Below are 15,206 nucleotides of genomic sequence, written 5' to 3'. Positions count from 1 at the left end.
AGATTGAAATTCTTAGTACTGTTCAACAAGGAGCTCTGCATTTTCATTTCATATAGTCTGCTGAGCCCGGAAAACTATATAGACGATTCTGGTTATCCCCACTTCTTAGAAAAGGACACAGAAGTACAGCGTGGTCGAGAAGTAACATGTCCAAGATCACAGAACTGGGCGCCCTGGGAGGGTCTAACCCCACGGCCCACGCCTTCTGGAGTAGGCAAAGGCCAGCCAACATCAGAAGACTGTGCCCAAGTCCCACTGCTGACACCTGTCTGTGGTCAAGAGTGACTCACTTCACCCCTCCCAGCATCGATTTTCCCATTTGTGAAATGGGGTGATCCCACCTGCTCCTTGGGGCCCCTGTGAGACTTGAGTGAGAGGATGCACACAAGGGTGCTTTCATACACCCCCTAAGCTCAGCAGATCAAAGGATCATCATTAGCTGACTCACCGTGCATTGGCGCTCCTGTTAATGCCTCCAAGTCCTTCTGACACCGTCTTCACAGGCCTTCTCTGGATTGCTTTAGAAAACACCAATTAAAATAAACTCCCCCTACCCTTGGAGGCAGCCTCATAAAGTCATGGAGTCATACTTCACACTCCAAAGGGAAGACCTTTCCCTAACAGGTTCTCCCTGCAGCCATAGCTGCCCCTGCCTTCTGTGGTCAAGTGTGCAGGGAGAGATGAAGGGAGACTTCCCGTCAGTGTCTGCTCACACAACTGTGGTGTGGAGAGAGCACTCCTCTGGGTTTGTCCGCAATTAGATCCTCTCCAAAAGGCTTCGCTGGAAATGATCAGAGCTCCCCAGTCTGGTAGAAAGAAGTCCTGGAAGGTACAGATGCCCCGAGGCACACTCAAAACACTTTGGGGCACCTCCGCAAAAGAGGCAGTGCCTGGGAGGGGCTGCTAATAGCTCTTTAGATTCAGAGAGACTCTAAAATAGCCTGTGTAACCTTGAGAGTGCATTGAAAGCCCCTCGCGAGAACACCCCCACGTTTGCAGAGCATGCTAAACCTGCAGAAAGTGGATACGAACCTTAGTTTGCCAATCCTCCCAAACCTAGGAGATTGGTATGATCACCCCCATTTTATAGGCAAGGAAACTGAGGCTCAGCAAGCCTGACAGCCCCTGCATCTACGCCATCCGATCTCTAGTCTAGTGTTCTAGCTCAGAACCAGTGGTTCTCAGCCCTGGCTGTTTCCTCACATCACCTGCGGAGCCTTAAAGTCCCACCCCAAGTTGCTTGAATCAGAACCCCTTGGGAATGGAGCCTGGGAATCCATTTTTGTGAAGGTTCCTCTGGGGATTCCCATCTGGGTGGCTAGAGGTGAACAGCAGGTTTCTCTGCTATTAGTTGGGGTAGACTATTCCTCCTCATTCCTCAGGGATGCCCTCAAATGGGCCAGGCTCAGAGCATGGGGAGGATGGCCAGACTTCCTCTGGTCAGATCGTGTTGCAGACGGGGATTGTAGAAACAGTCCAGAAAGACAGCAAGTTCTGTTCTTCTTGAATATCTCCACTGCTCGGTGGGAGAGAAGCCCCAGAGCCTCCACAGGGGGCCAAGTCTCTGTTTTTATTTTGCTCCCCACTCCCCGCATTCTCTGCCTCTTCATATGCCTGCCCACCAACACCCATGCCCAGTTCCTGTCACCCAAACAAGTCATCAGGACTCTTAGTTTTCATTTTTCTCTTTGCAGAGATCATTTTAGATATATAGAAATCAATAAAAATCTTCCCCTTCTCCTCTTCCACACCAACAGTGTACTCTCCAGACTATGAATGTTTTGGGTTTTCTCACCTAAGCTTTATCTTGGACATCTTTCCGTATGAATTCATGCTTTTTTAGCATGCCCTCAGCACACATTTTTTTCAAGAGCTGGCTGAGAACCAAGGACTTCTCTCCTTGGTCCAAGTCAAACATCCCCTACTCTGATGTACCCATCTCCATCTCCACCTGCCTGGACTCTATGGGCACAGGGATGGGGCTGGGAGGCTGGAGCTTCACTCGGACTCGGACTGGGACTCAGAGTGACTTCTCTACCTGCCCTCAGACCCGCTCCCCAGAGGTGGGAAGGCCAAGTCACATCAGAAAGCGACAGCCCTTGTCCACGAGGCACTGCGGTGCAGGCATTTTAGGTAAATGTGCGACCCATCTTTCTAGAATGGTGAGTCACAAACCTCGCTTGGTTTAACAATCCTCCTTGAGTGAGGTCGGCTCTTCCCTCAGCCATTGCAGGTTTATTTGCTTCCTCCTCGGAAGCGGTGAGGTAAGGTGTTGTTCTTGGAAGAAGCAGCTGAGAGTGCGCAGTAAGACCTGGAAGAGCCAGTGCCTGAGGAAGGGTGGGGGGGCTGTGCTGGGCGGGGTCAGCGGTCCCTGACCGGAGACCCATGGCACAACAGTGTCTGCCTGGGGACCCTCAGGTAGCTGTCGCTCAGAGGAGAGACCTGATCCTTCAGAATCAGACAACCCAGACTTGTCCTTGCTAATGGCCAGGAGCTCTCTGGTGAGTCATTCAACCTCTAAGAGCCTCAGGTTCCTCCCATGCAAAATGGGAACTCGGAGAAGTAACTACAGACTTGCCATGAGGATTGAATGTGATAATGGAGGTGGAATCATTTCAAAAGTGTAGAGAGCCCTGATTTATTCTTGACTTCTCTGCATTGGGTTAAGCCTTGAAATTGCCTCACTTCTAGTCCTGAGCGAACTATCCGCAGCCCTGTCACCTGACTTCTCTGAGCCTCAGTTTCCCCTCCTAAGGAGCTCAGGAATGTAGCAGGTCTGCCAGGGGCGGGATTAGTACTGACATCATTTGCATCCTTCCTGCAGGGCCTCCTACCAGCCGGCAGGCAGCTTCTCACCGCCTGCCCTTGCCCATGAGGGAGCTCAGTCCTGCTTCCCTGTCTCTCTCTGATCTGCCTGCACCTCCAGGACTGATCTTGGCAAATCTGCCCCCCCAAAATTCCTGCTGACGCTTGTCTGTTCCTGCCTTTTGTGAAGCATGGCACCCACAGGACTCCGGGAAGAATCTTAAACACTGAACCTCCACCACTGCTCCGGAGGGCACACTGTGTGGCGCGTCCACATCCCGGTCCCTGTCAGCTCCGGGAGCTGCTCACATCCCAGCAATGCCCTCAGCAGCTTTGAACCCAGCTGGATGAGATCACTCCTGAGGGGGAACCAATCTTGCCACCCACCAAGATTCCCACACCGCCCCCCACCACCTCCCATGCCTGGCCGCCCCAGCAGACTCTAGGATGTCTGTGCCTCAGATCCAAGTAGAAGAAGTGGTTGGTGGGGAAGAAGAGCCAGCAGGAGCAGCCCTGCCTCCCGATGACCACCTGCGGAGCCTGAAGGCCCTCACCGAGAAACTGAGGCTGGAGACCCGGAGGCCCTCTTACTTGGAATGGCAAGCCAGGCTGGAAGAGCAGACATGGCCCTTCCCGAGGCCAGCTGCTGAGCAGGGGGACTGTGGGCAGGAGGAGCCCTCATCCCCAAGGAGGGGGTCCAAGCAGCATCCCCCACCTAACAGGCGTGCCAGCCAGGATGCTGGGCCCCAGCCCACCGGCAAGCTGGAAGGCTTTGAAAGTATTGACGAAGCTATAGCGTGGCTCAGGAAGGAACTGGTAAGTGGCTGCCCCTCCAAGAATCCCCAGAAAAGGCATATCTCTCTCCTCTGTCTGTGTCTCTCTTTATCTCTCCGCCTCTCCCCCAATCTCTATCCCCCCCATTTGCGCATCTGTCATTTCCCCCATTAAATCAAGGGTAGACCTCATTACTGTGGGGTTACGTGAGATCCACATGCCAATCAGCCCCTAGTCACAGGAGGAGGAAGCCTGTGTGCCCCCACCTTCCCCAATGCCCTCCTTGCACAGGGTCTCATAGGTTCATTCCTGGACTGCTAAGGATGTTCCTGGGGTGTGATGTCCCTGGAGTGTGATGTCCCTCCCCTCCAAAATGTTCTCACTGTCCATCCCACCTGCTAGGAGCCCTCCTCAGCAAGCCAAGGCTACTCTGCTCCATGGGGGTGGGGAGGGGGCGCTGTGCTGGAACCCTGGGGCCATAGGGGGCGAGTACAGATGGGGCTGTGCAGGCCCAGAGCTGTGTGGCTGGGGGTTGCTCTACGTGGCTCAAGGTCAGCCCACAGTGCTCCCTTCATACTGAGCTGTGTGTAAGGAGCTGCTGTGAGGGCGGCGCGGTTGATGGGGCCTGAGAGCTTTGGGCTGGGTCTTGGAGGTTGAGTAAGAGTCTGCCCAGAAGTCAGCACCTGGAGGGGCATCTGGGGGAATGAGCATGAGTAACAGGTATGCTTGGGGAGGGGGAGGGCAGCAGCTTTCCTCTGCCCACAGGCACAGCAGGCTCCCATCAGTGGCATCTCTCAGCAGGTGGGAAAGGGAATAGGTGTTCAGAGTTTTGTGCCCATTGCTCAGGGGAGAATCACTGGTCCTGGGCATCATGGCCCCTCGGCAAAGCCAGGCACGGTGCTAATGCTCCCCATGACCTCCTGTCCCTCCTCCTCACCTGTGGCCCAGGTAACACCTGCCCTGTCAGGCCACTCTGGACACAGGTGAGCCAGCACCAACAGCCAGCTGCTTTGAAGAGCCACTCATAACTGCTGTGTCAACAGGGTAGGCAGAGGCCTCCCTGGTTTGTTCTGCAAAATCACGAAATATAAATCCCCTTTGGGGCCTAGAATTCCTCACGGTTGAAATAAGTAATTGGGGCAGGAGGGGAGGCTCAGGGACTCAGGTGTCTGATGAATTGGCAATCTTTTCTGGTTTTAATGTTTAATCTTTAGTATTGAAACTGCTTCCCAAAATATACCCTTCCACCATGTCTGTCTTTAGTAAGTGGGGTGTAAAGTTGGCTTGCATAGAAAATGGGGCACCTGTGGATACATGCTGTGTCTCTGAACACTCCACTGCCACTGGGTGGGTGCTCCTGGCAGGTTTAGGAGGTGAGTCCAGAGGGACACACGCTGGCCCCTGTTCTTTAAAGCTGGTCTTTAAGATCCCCAGGCTGAACTGCTTTCATTTGTTTTCACAAAGAGAACAAAAATATCCCCATCAATCAAGGATTCAATTACTTGGCTCTGGGTCCATTTGAGGTTTTATTGCTTCTGGGAGTGGAGGCTTTTGCTTTCTAAATAAATTAGCATTCCTTCTGGGGGTGGGGGTGGGGGGCTTTGGGGTGGAGATTAGAGAAGGAATTCCCTGTGAGTAAACCGGGAGGGAATTCTCTAGAGCTCATCCCCCCTCATCCTCTAGATGAGAGAGGTGTCTCTCAACCCCACCTGCATATTAGAGTCACCTGGGAAGCCTTAAAATGTCCCAGAACCTAGACATGCAGATCAATCAAAATGAATGTCAGTGGGGTGGGACCCAGGCATCAGATTTTAAAGTTCTCCTGGTGCTTCCAAACGCAGCCTAGGTTCAAAAGCATTGCTGTAGATCTGCGGGCTGGGCCCCTTTTTCTTGCCTGGCCATTGCAAGCCAAGCAGCATGACTGACCTGGCCAGACTATGTGCTGAGAAAAAGCAGGAGGGCCAGGTCAAGGACAACCATGGGTAATGCAGAGAGCAATGATCTGTAGGCAGAGAAAGAAATACTAATTGTCCAGACTAACTTGTCTGCCAAAGGCTGTCTCAAGTACAGGGAATATTAGCATTCATAATGCTTTATATTTGCAGGATATTTTATTTTTTTTCCATATACACAGTGTAATTTTTTTCTAAGTTTTTACTTAAATTCCAGTATAGTTAACACAGTGTAATATTAGTTTTAGGTGTAGAAAGTGATTCAACAATCTCATGCAACACTAGTGCATCCCAAGTACCCTCCTTAATGTCCGCCATCTATTTCCCCCATTCCCCCACCCACCTCCCCTCTGGGGACCATCAGTGTGTTCTCTCTAGTTAAGGGTCTGTTTCTTGGTTTGTTTCTCTCTCTCTTCTCTTTAACTGGTTTGTTTTGTTTCTTAAATTCCACATTATGAGTGAAACATATGGTATTTGGCTTTCTCTGATTGACTTATTTCACTCAGTACTATACTCTCTAGTTCTACTCATGTCATTGCAAATGGCAAGATTTCATTCTTTTTCGATGACTAATATTCCATTATCTATATATATACACCACCTCTTCTTTATCCATTCATCAGTGGACACTGGGACTGCTTCCATCATGTGGCTATTGTAGCCGACGCTGCTATAAACATCAGGGTGCATGTATCCCTTCAAATTAGCGTTTTTGTGCTCTTTGGGTAAATACCTAGTAGTGCAATTGCTGGATTGTAGGGAAGTTCTATTTTTAACTTTTTAAAAAAAGATTTTATTTATTTGAGAGAGAGAGAGTGCAGGTGGGGGAATGAGTGAGTGGAAGGGAGGGACAAGCAAACTCGGTGCTGAGTATGGAGCCTGATGTGGGCATCAGTCTCCCGACCCTGAGATTACGACCTAAGCCAAAACCAAGAATCAGATAATCAGATGCTTTAACTGACTGAGCCTCCCAGGAGTCCTCTATTTTTAACTTTTTGAGGAAACTCCATGCTGTTTTTTTTTTAAGATTTTATTTATTTATTCATGAGAGACCCAGAGAGAGAGAGAGAGAGAGGCAGAGACACAGGCAGAAGGAGAAGCAGGCTCCATGCAGGGAGCCCAATGTGGGACTCGATCCTGGGACTCCAGGATCATGCCCTGAGCCAAAGGCAGATGCTCAACCACTGAGCCACCCAGGCGTCCCTCCATGCTGTTTTTTAGAGTGGCTGTGCCAGTTTATTTGCATAGCATTTGCCACCCTTTCCCCAATTTCTCTGTGCTACCAGGAATGGGTAAGAATAGTAATAATAATACTGAGATTTGTCACTGGGTGTCTGTTGTGTGCCACACACTTCACATGTATTACTTACCTCTTTCGATCATCACATCCCTATCCCATCAATCCCATTTTACAGAGGAGAAAACTGAGGCTCAGAGAGAAATGTAGCAATGAGCAAGAGAGTTGAAATTTGAACTCTGGCCCATCTGGTTGCATTGCCCATAATCCTCTTAGCCACCATACGCAGTATCTTCCAAAGGCAATGGATTTTGCTGGGTGATTCCTAAAAATGTATATTCACAAAGATGCCAGCAGTCAACAGAACACATGAGTGTAGAGGCCAAGGGAGAAACCAGACTGAATTAGAGTCCCAGTCCTCACACCATTATTCCTTTGTCTTACATTAGACCTATGTGATGGCTGTAATTATCTCCATTTTACAGATAAGTGAAGTGGGGCTCATAGAAGTCAGATGCCCTGCCTAGGATTGTATGACTAGTGAGTGCCAGAGCCAGAGCTTGAACTCAGCCTTCACCACTGGGGAGAGAGGCAGGAGAGGTGGCCCTCCTGCAAGGGTCCCAGTTGGGCATGCTGAATGAGCATGCTGGATGACAGGGGCAGATTTGAGCTCTAGAAATCACTCGGGAGCATCTCTTAGAGTGGTGACTCCCGAACTAACGGGCATACAGATCACCTGGCTCTTCTGTTAAAATGAAGATTCTGATCCTGTTGGTCTGGATGGGGTCCATGATTTCAAATTTCCAACAAGCTCCAAGGTGATGCTATACTGCTGGTCCATGGATCCCACTTTGAGAAGCAAGGACTAAAAGGCAGGCAAGACGGGGGCCAGGAGGCCAGAAAGGAGTCTCAGAGGAAGCCCCCGGGATCTCCAAGCCTGTGCCCAGAGCTGAGCCATTGCCAGAGCTGCCCTTTTGGCTTGGGGCTCGGCCAGTAAATGGGCCTCTGGGAAGGAAGTCCCAGCATGCCACACTGAGGTGTCCAAGAACCAGATTCCATCAGAGGTTGTAAGTCTGAGGTCAGAAGCGGCTCAGATGCAGCCTGGCAGGCAGTGCTGTTCACTCCACTTCGGGGATTAAATAGTAACACAGGCAACTTGTAAAATCCTTGGACTGAATGGAAAATGCAGAGTTCAACATCTGAACAACAGGCACCCTTTCACATTTTTAACATTTCAGTCGAAACACTTAACTCCGTGTCATTTGTTTTCCTAATTCGTCATCTATCAACTCACTGAAGATGTCATTAAAAATTAACCTGTTTTGGGCACGTAGGTGGCTTAGTGGTTGAGCATCTGCCTTTGGCTCAGATTAATCCCAGGGTCCTGGGATCGAGTCCAGCATCGGTCTCCCTGTGAGGAGCCTGCTTCTCCCTCTGCCTGTGTCTCTGCCTCTCTCTCTGTCTCTCATGAATAAATAAACAAAATCATTTTTTAAAAATGTTACCTGTTGTTTGAACCCAGTGAAGGGGGTTTCAAACAACCTTTGTTTTATTCTAAGCCCAGAATTAAAGTTTCCTCTATACCTGGGCAGACTCTCTCTGCCAGTTTGTCAGGCTCCTGTGCACATCTGTCTTTTCTCCTGATGTGGCTAAGGTAGCCAATTAAAATCTGGAATCCGGACAACCAGGTGGCTGTTTGTTCTACAGGATGCCAAACCCTCAATGTGCTTAAAGTTCTGGCTCTGCAGTGGGTTTGTGATCAGTAAAGGGCAGGCCCCCAATGGCTCTGGGATTACCACTGTCCTAGGAGCAGTCAGTAAAACCAGTGAGGTGTTTGTTGTCATCGTCGAGCCTTTTAGAGGCAGGCCACGCTGGTTCTGGACAGATGGGCTAGTCCAGCCCCTGTCTCCTGCAAGGCGAGCTCCAAAGCAGAAAGTGACTGCCCGAATCTTGTTTCCAAGGCAAGAAAGGATCCTAAGAACTCCCTCAAGGGGCTCCCTCTCCCTCTCCATTCTCCAGCTACAGGGAAAAATGACAAGTCATTCCTGACAGGCTCCTGGGACCTGTAAGTAGGGCAGACCTTTCCTTCAGTCTCACGTGTTGGAGGATACAAGGGAGGTGGAGACCCTCAAACCCTGTTGGCATTACTCCTCCAAGCTAGGCAGGCCTGAACTTTGCGCCCTGCCACCTGCCTCCCCCCCGCCCCCCAGGGTATCCAGGGAGCCTGTTGCCATCTGGATGTGGCAGGTAGAGCTCCCACTTCTGTATGCAGGAGAGGCTGTGGCACAGCTCTACTTGTTCCAGACTGCTTATGTTAGCAGAAAGTCTCAGCCTCCACCTTCTTGCCTTTGGGGCAGCCTCCCCAGGTGGCCAAGGGGTGGGGGCAATCCTTCAGGAACCAGTGAGTGTGTCCCAGATGCTGTGGGACTCAGCTCTCTAGCTGAGTCTGGAAATCAGAACATTTCACAAACCTCTGTGTTTTGTCCCAGAGCTTGAAGCACCCGGGTAAAAGGGACGCTCCCTTGTCTTCTCCCTTCAACCCTGCTAAAATATTCCCCTTGCCAACCCGAAAGATAAAGAAAAGGGAAAAAAATCTTCCGCTTGGCCTGTGTGCTGCCAAAACTACAGACAAAGCAAAACAGTCCAACTTCCTATGGGGTTGTCTTTGTGGCAAGAATCCTGGGACATGAGCAGCTGTTTTTATTTTAGTTTCATGCAGGTGTTTGATACCCACAGAAAGCCCCAAAAAGGTGTTTATGGTTGTTAGAAAAAGGGAAGAGGAACCTGACAAGTTTTAATAATTCAAGGGGCTGCCATGGCAGGAGGTCATGGACCTGAATTCGGCTGGCCCCTCTGTGGCTGCAGCTTGATTTCAGCCTCTCCTGATTAAGCCTCTCTTGCCTGTGCTGCCCGCTTGGCAAGCATGTGGCTGATGCATCCCAGGAACGGCCAACAAGGCCAGCATGATCCATTTCTGCTGAATGATACAGCTGAATGCACCAAGCATCATCTGATCACAGCCATGGTATATTTCTTTTTATTATTATTATTTTTATTTATTTATGATAGCCAGAGAGAGAGAGAGAGAGAGAGAGGCAGAGACACAGGCAGAGGGAGAAGCAGGCTCCATGCACTGGGAGCCCGATGTGGGATTCGATCCCGGGTCTCCAGGATCGCGCCCTGGGCCAAAGGCAGGCGCCAAACCACTACGCCACCCAGGGATCCCCCACAGCCATGGTAATACTTCCCATCTAAGGAGCATGGCATGGTCCCCAAAGCACTTCTATATACAATATCCTGGGAGAAGGCTTGGAGGTACTTGCTATTCCCATTTTTACAGAGGAGAAGCCTGAGGCTCAGAAAGATGCTAAGCCTGAGATCAGAGAGTTTAGGTGACTTGCCCATATGGCCAAGGTCATAGGCAAGGAAATGGCCAAACCAAGACCTAGACCCACATCTCCTGGCTCTGGATGCAGATCAATTACCATTTTTTTGTTTTTGTTTTTTTTTAAGATCTTATTTATTTATTCACGAGAGACACAGGGAGAGAAGCAGAGACATAGGCAGAGGAAGAAGCAGACTCCCTGTGAGGAGCCCAATGCGGGACTGGATTCCAGGACCCTGGGATCACTCCCTGAGCACTGAACCATCCAGGAGCCCCCAGAGCACTTACCTTTGTACTAGGTATAGGCACTGACACTCAGTGCTAGTCTGTGGAGCCAGGAGTTGTTCAAAAGCCTGTATTTAAAACCCTGCTAATTACAGAACAGGACACATGCAAAGGATTACAGAGAGTTCTTAGCAGTGCCTCATAACCACCCGGTAGTGGCGACAGGGACAGCTCTGGCCATATTATGATAAGGGTATGCTCAGAACCATTCAGCGAGGGACTGGCTGAGCTGGGGTCCGAGTCCCCAGAGTTTCTAGTCCAGGTGTTCCTTTGCCTGGCTCTAAGTCTTCTCAGTGTAACTTGGGGCTTTCAGCCTGTCTGGCAGGAGCAACCTGCAGGAATAAGACTGTTCTATTCATCTAGCCACACACTTTAGTAACCCTTCAGCAGTTACTCAAATATTTATAAACAGAGGTACCAGCAAAGGAAACAAACAAAACATCAGTGACGTTCATTTCTGGGTCCCAGTCCCAGTATCATTCTTTGGACTTTTCTGTAGCTCCTGAGAGTTCCAAAATAGGAATACATTGCATACAACTAGGAAGAAAAAAGATTTAAAAATAAAAGACGAAAGAAAGGTTTCAAGCTCCCCTCTGTCTTGTCAATGTAACTGGTATACATTCCTCACCTTGTAATCTATAGGTCTTAAAAAAGGCATAGAATCTCCTAGACTAAGATAAGGGAGTCCTGGATCCCCCAAATTCCCCACTCGCAGTGAGAGCCGATGAGGTGGGGACCATTGGCCAGTGAGATGAAGCTGACTCCAAGAATCGGGTCTTGCCTCTTTCCTTCCCTTGACTGTCTGGCAGTTGAAAGGAGGGGGAGATGAGGGGCACCTGGGTGGCTCAGCAGTTGAACATCTCCCTTCGGCTCAGGTTGTGATCCTGGGGTCCTGGGATCCAGTCCGCATCAGGTTCCCCTCAGGGAATCTGCTTCTCCCTCTCCCTGTGTCTCTGCCTCTCTGTGTTTCTCTTATGAATAAATAAATACAACATTTTTTTAAAAAAAGAAAAAGAAAGGAGTGGGAGATGGGAGACAGGAGCAGAGGCTTGATGATGGTACCCAACCAGAATAGCAGCATAAGGCAATCCTGGGGCTGTAGGAGACAGGCTGGGGAAGGGGGATCCCTTGATCCAACAGTCAGTTCATCCAGCATAGCCAGAGTTCATGGAGTGCTTGAGCTTAGGAGCTGGGTGCAGGTGGGGGCCAGGGTGACTGGGACAGGATTCCTGTGTTTATGGGGTTCCCCCTTTCATGGAGGAGACAGACACAAAACACAATGACACGGTGTGACAAGAGCTATACTAGAGGTAAAATAAATACAGTTCCAAAATGCTTCGGGGAGCCGAGGTGCATGCTGAGCGGTCACTGCGCCAGGCACAGTGTACAATAAAATTAACCAAACAGAAATACACAAATCCCTACCTTCTTCAGCAACAAATCCATGTCGTTAAGTGTGATTGACATTAGGCTGCTCCTTATTTTCCATTCACATTTTTCCTTGAATCAGGAAAACCCAATTCCTCTGATGTGCACCCGCCCAGTTATAACTATGCAGTATGTTAGTGTGTAGTAACTATTGGAAGAGGCATCCAGAGCATTTGTTAAAAATACAGATCCTTCTCAACCCTTCGTGGAAATTCAGATTCCATAAATCTGGGGTGGTGTCAGGAACTTAACAAGTGCCCGAGGGTGATTCTAATGCAACTAGGTCACTAACCAGTCACAGGCGGAGCAGCAAAAACATAAAATTTGTAACTAAACTAGACTTTCAGTCAGGTTCTACTATACCCTAGCTGTGTGACTTTAGGAAAACAATTAACCCAGACCCAGGTTTTGTCGTTGTAAAAATGGGTTTAATAAATACCTCCCTGCCAGATCATACATAATAAATATTTATCGAAATAGTCAGGTGCTATGTACTAAATGGACTGTGCACATTTATATTCATCACATCATGTAATATAGATCATACATAATAAATATTTATCGAAATAGTCAGGTGCTATGTACTAAATGGACTGTGCACATTTATATTCATCACATCATGTAATATAGCGTTCTTTTAGGCACCGTCCCCATTTTGCAGGTGGGAAAACTGAGGTAAAATAACTTAGCCAAGACCAACCAGTCGAGCAGGGGTTTGAACCCGGGTCTGTCCGACCTCGGAACCCCTGCTTTGAACAGCTGCTGCACAATCAGTTGCTCCTGTGATCGAATGAGCATGAATCCACTTTGTATTTTATGACGTTTTAGGCTCATTCAACACACTCTTTCAATTCCTGGAACTCTAGGCTTGCTGTCCTCCAGAGTTCACTCGATTTTGCACTTTTTCCAAGAACTCCCTTCTCTCTCTGAGAAGTCTTCATTATTCTAATATGAAGTCTGGGTCTCATGGCACAGAGGTTCAGAAGGGACTGTTCAAGACTAAGACATGCCCTTGGGCTGAACATCCCCTTTATTTAAAAAAATTTTTTTTTAATTTATTAATGAGAGATGCAGAGAGAGAGGCAGAGGGAGAAGCAGGCTCCCTGTGAGGAGTCCGATGTGGGACTCAATCCTGGGACCCCGGGATCATGACCTGAACCGAAGGCAGATGCTCAACCACTGAGCCACCCAGGAGCCCCTGAACATCCCCTTTCTGAGGGATGTATTATTTTATAAGCTTCAGGGCCCAGCCTAGTCCCCAAGCTGCTACCAGGGGAAAAACAACAACAACAAAGGAACGAGCACTGCCCATGGCTATTGTCGGTCATGTCCCTGGGCATAGGCCTGAGCCAGACACAGCCTGTAAGCAAGCAAATCCCAGGGAAAGGTGACAGGCTCACTCAAGGTGGCTGAGCCCCCGGCTGGGCTGTGCACTACGGGCCTGGGCCTTGGGAGCCCCGGGTCCCCGCCGTGGGCCAGGGGAGCCTGCAGGCTGCTCAGGACCCCAGGGGGGAGGAGGAGCTGCCCAAGCCCGTGCGAGGTCCTGGCTTCTCTGCCTCCCCACTGCCCCCCGCAGGGCAGGCATGCACCAGCGCCTGAGGACCCCTCTCCTAGGGCTCCTTCTGACAGTGCTAGCCAGCAGGATGCGCAGACCCCCCAGATGCTAGAGAAGCCAGAAGCCAAGGGCCATCACCCTCGTTGTCCAAAGGGGGAAGATGCTATGTGGAGAAATGCAGGAGCGTCCACCCATCAGCTGTCACAGACTCGGGCCCCGCCCTCCCCAGCCCACCCGCTCCCGGGCTCACACTCTGCCAGCAGCCCCAGGGGCCACCTCGGGCCACACTGCACAGTACTCAGCGGTTGGTGACCTTACTAAGCCCCTGGGACCTGTGGGGGAGGGGTGCAGCCCTGACTCTCGCCCTAACTCTGGACTCTGATCTGGAGCTAGGTCATAGCCGCTTCCCAGGCACTGCAAATACCCCCCTTAGGTGGGTTTTGAGTTCACATACACACCCCCACACCCCCACACACACCAGGCCCCAAGGCTGCTGCGAGTTCCCCCAGGTAGATGAGGCCAAACCATCTGTTCTTCCTAAGGAGGCAGGCTCCGGGGTTAATGGAGTGTGAAATGACTTTGGAGAGCAAAACGGCCTCAATCACGCCTGGAAGGTGGGGCAGAGAAGAGATGGGCTTCACTTCCTCTTGAAGGCACAGTGAGAATCTATAGATAGAAACTACAGGTGCACGAGAGCCTTGATTACTCATACAAGCCCCAGTTCTAGAGAGCTCCTGTCCCACAAGAGGCTCCCCCTCACTCGTGGTCAGTAGTGTTTCTGGCTGGTTCGTGGGCTTGCTCAGCACCAGTGTGGAACTCCCACTCTAGCAGTTTCCAAGCTGGGAAGCCCAGAATCCAGGAAAAATCTGAAGTCCCAACACTGGTGCTCTAGGGGTCTCTTGTGGAAGAAAGTCAGGGCACCTCAGCGTCCTTCATTCGTCTTTCATTCAATTGACAACTGCCCTGGCCACAGCTGATTGATCTCCAGGCAATCTCTTAAGGAAGCACAATCCCTGCCTGGGATAGTTAGTGCTCCCAGTAGGAACAATCTGAAGGCAGTGCAAGGAGCTCATGGTAGAGTAGAAACACAGTCGCCATGGTGGGGCGGTGGGGAGGGGAGGAAGGGGTGTCTCTTCTCCTCTCTGTCAGCTCTCTCACCCAGAGACAGCCTAGCAGGGCGTCTTGGTTCAGAGAGGCAAGGAGGCCCACCCTCCCTGCAGTCTGGCTGGAGGCCCTGCTCCAGCAGCCTGGCATGAGTGACACAGTCCTAGGACTAGCTGTTGGCTCCACAAGACCCCCCACTGGCTGTCCAGGGCAGTGGCCAAGAAGTTGGGGAAGGCCCATGCACACTGGCCAAGCTAAGGACCTCTGCCTCCATTTCAAATCCCGAAATGCTTTGGCATTATGAGTTCCATGGACACAGATAAGCCAGGTGATAAAGGGGATGCTAATGCCACCCTGCCAATCCCACGGGACTGGGCTTAAGTGTGAAGAGCAACACAGGTGTCAGGTGCAAGTAATCATCTGCAAAGTGTGTGGGAAGCACGATTTGGTGACTAGCTCTGCTCCAGGCCCTGTTGGTGAGCAAAGAAGAATCATATAGGGCCTGGGCACTCAAGGACCCCAGTAACTTAGTGAGAGAGATAAGAGTGTCATACGGGAAATAACTAACTGCTTAGCTCTGCAGTTCTAGGGGATAAAGTGAAACTAACACTTATGGAACCTCACATCCTATACAGAGTGTCTTATATATGTGTTATTCATGTAATTCTCAGAGCAGGTATT

General features: G+C 50.3%; 1 protein-coding gene across 2 annotated transcripts in view; it reads left to right on the top strand.

Annotated features, from left to right (window-relative positions):
* Nucleotides 1-15,206, top strand: part of FAM167A (family with sequence similarity 167 member A) — a 44,683-nt gene that overhangs the window by 15,923 nt on the left and 13,554 nt on the right. For both annotated transcript variants that reach the window (XM_072719645.1, XM_026007818.2), the window contains exon 3: nucleotides 2,825-3,621. In XM_072719645.1, the coding sequence (XP_072575746.1) occupies nucleotides 3,253-3,621 (369 nt within the window). In that variant the 5' untranslated portion in view covers nucleotides 2,825-3,252. The remainder of the gene's footprint in view (nucleotides 1-2,824; nucleotides 3,622-15,206) is intronic.

This window comes from Vulpes vulpes, chromosome 9 (assembly GCF_048418805.1).
Source record: "Vulpes vulpes isolate BD-2025 chromosome 9, VulVul3, whole genome shotgun sequence".
Taxonomy (NCBI): Eukaryota; Metazoa; Chordata; class Mammalia; order Carnivora; family Canidae; genus Vulpes; species Vulpes vulpes.
This window is presented reverse-complemented; position numbering and strand designations above follow the sequence as displayed.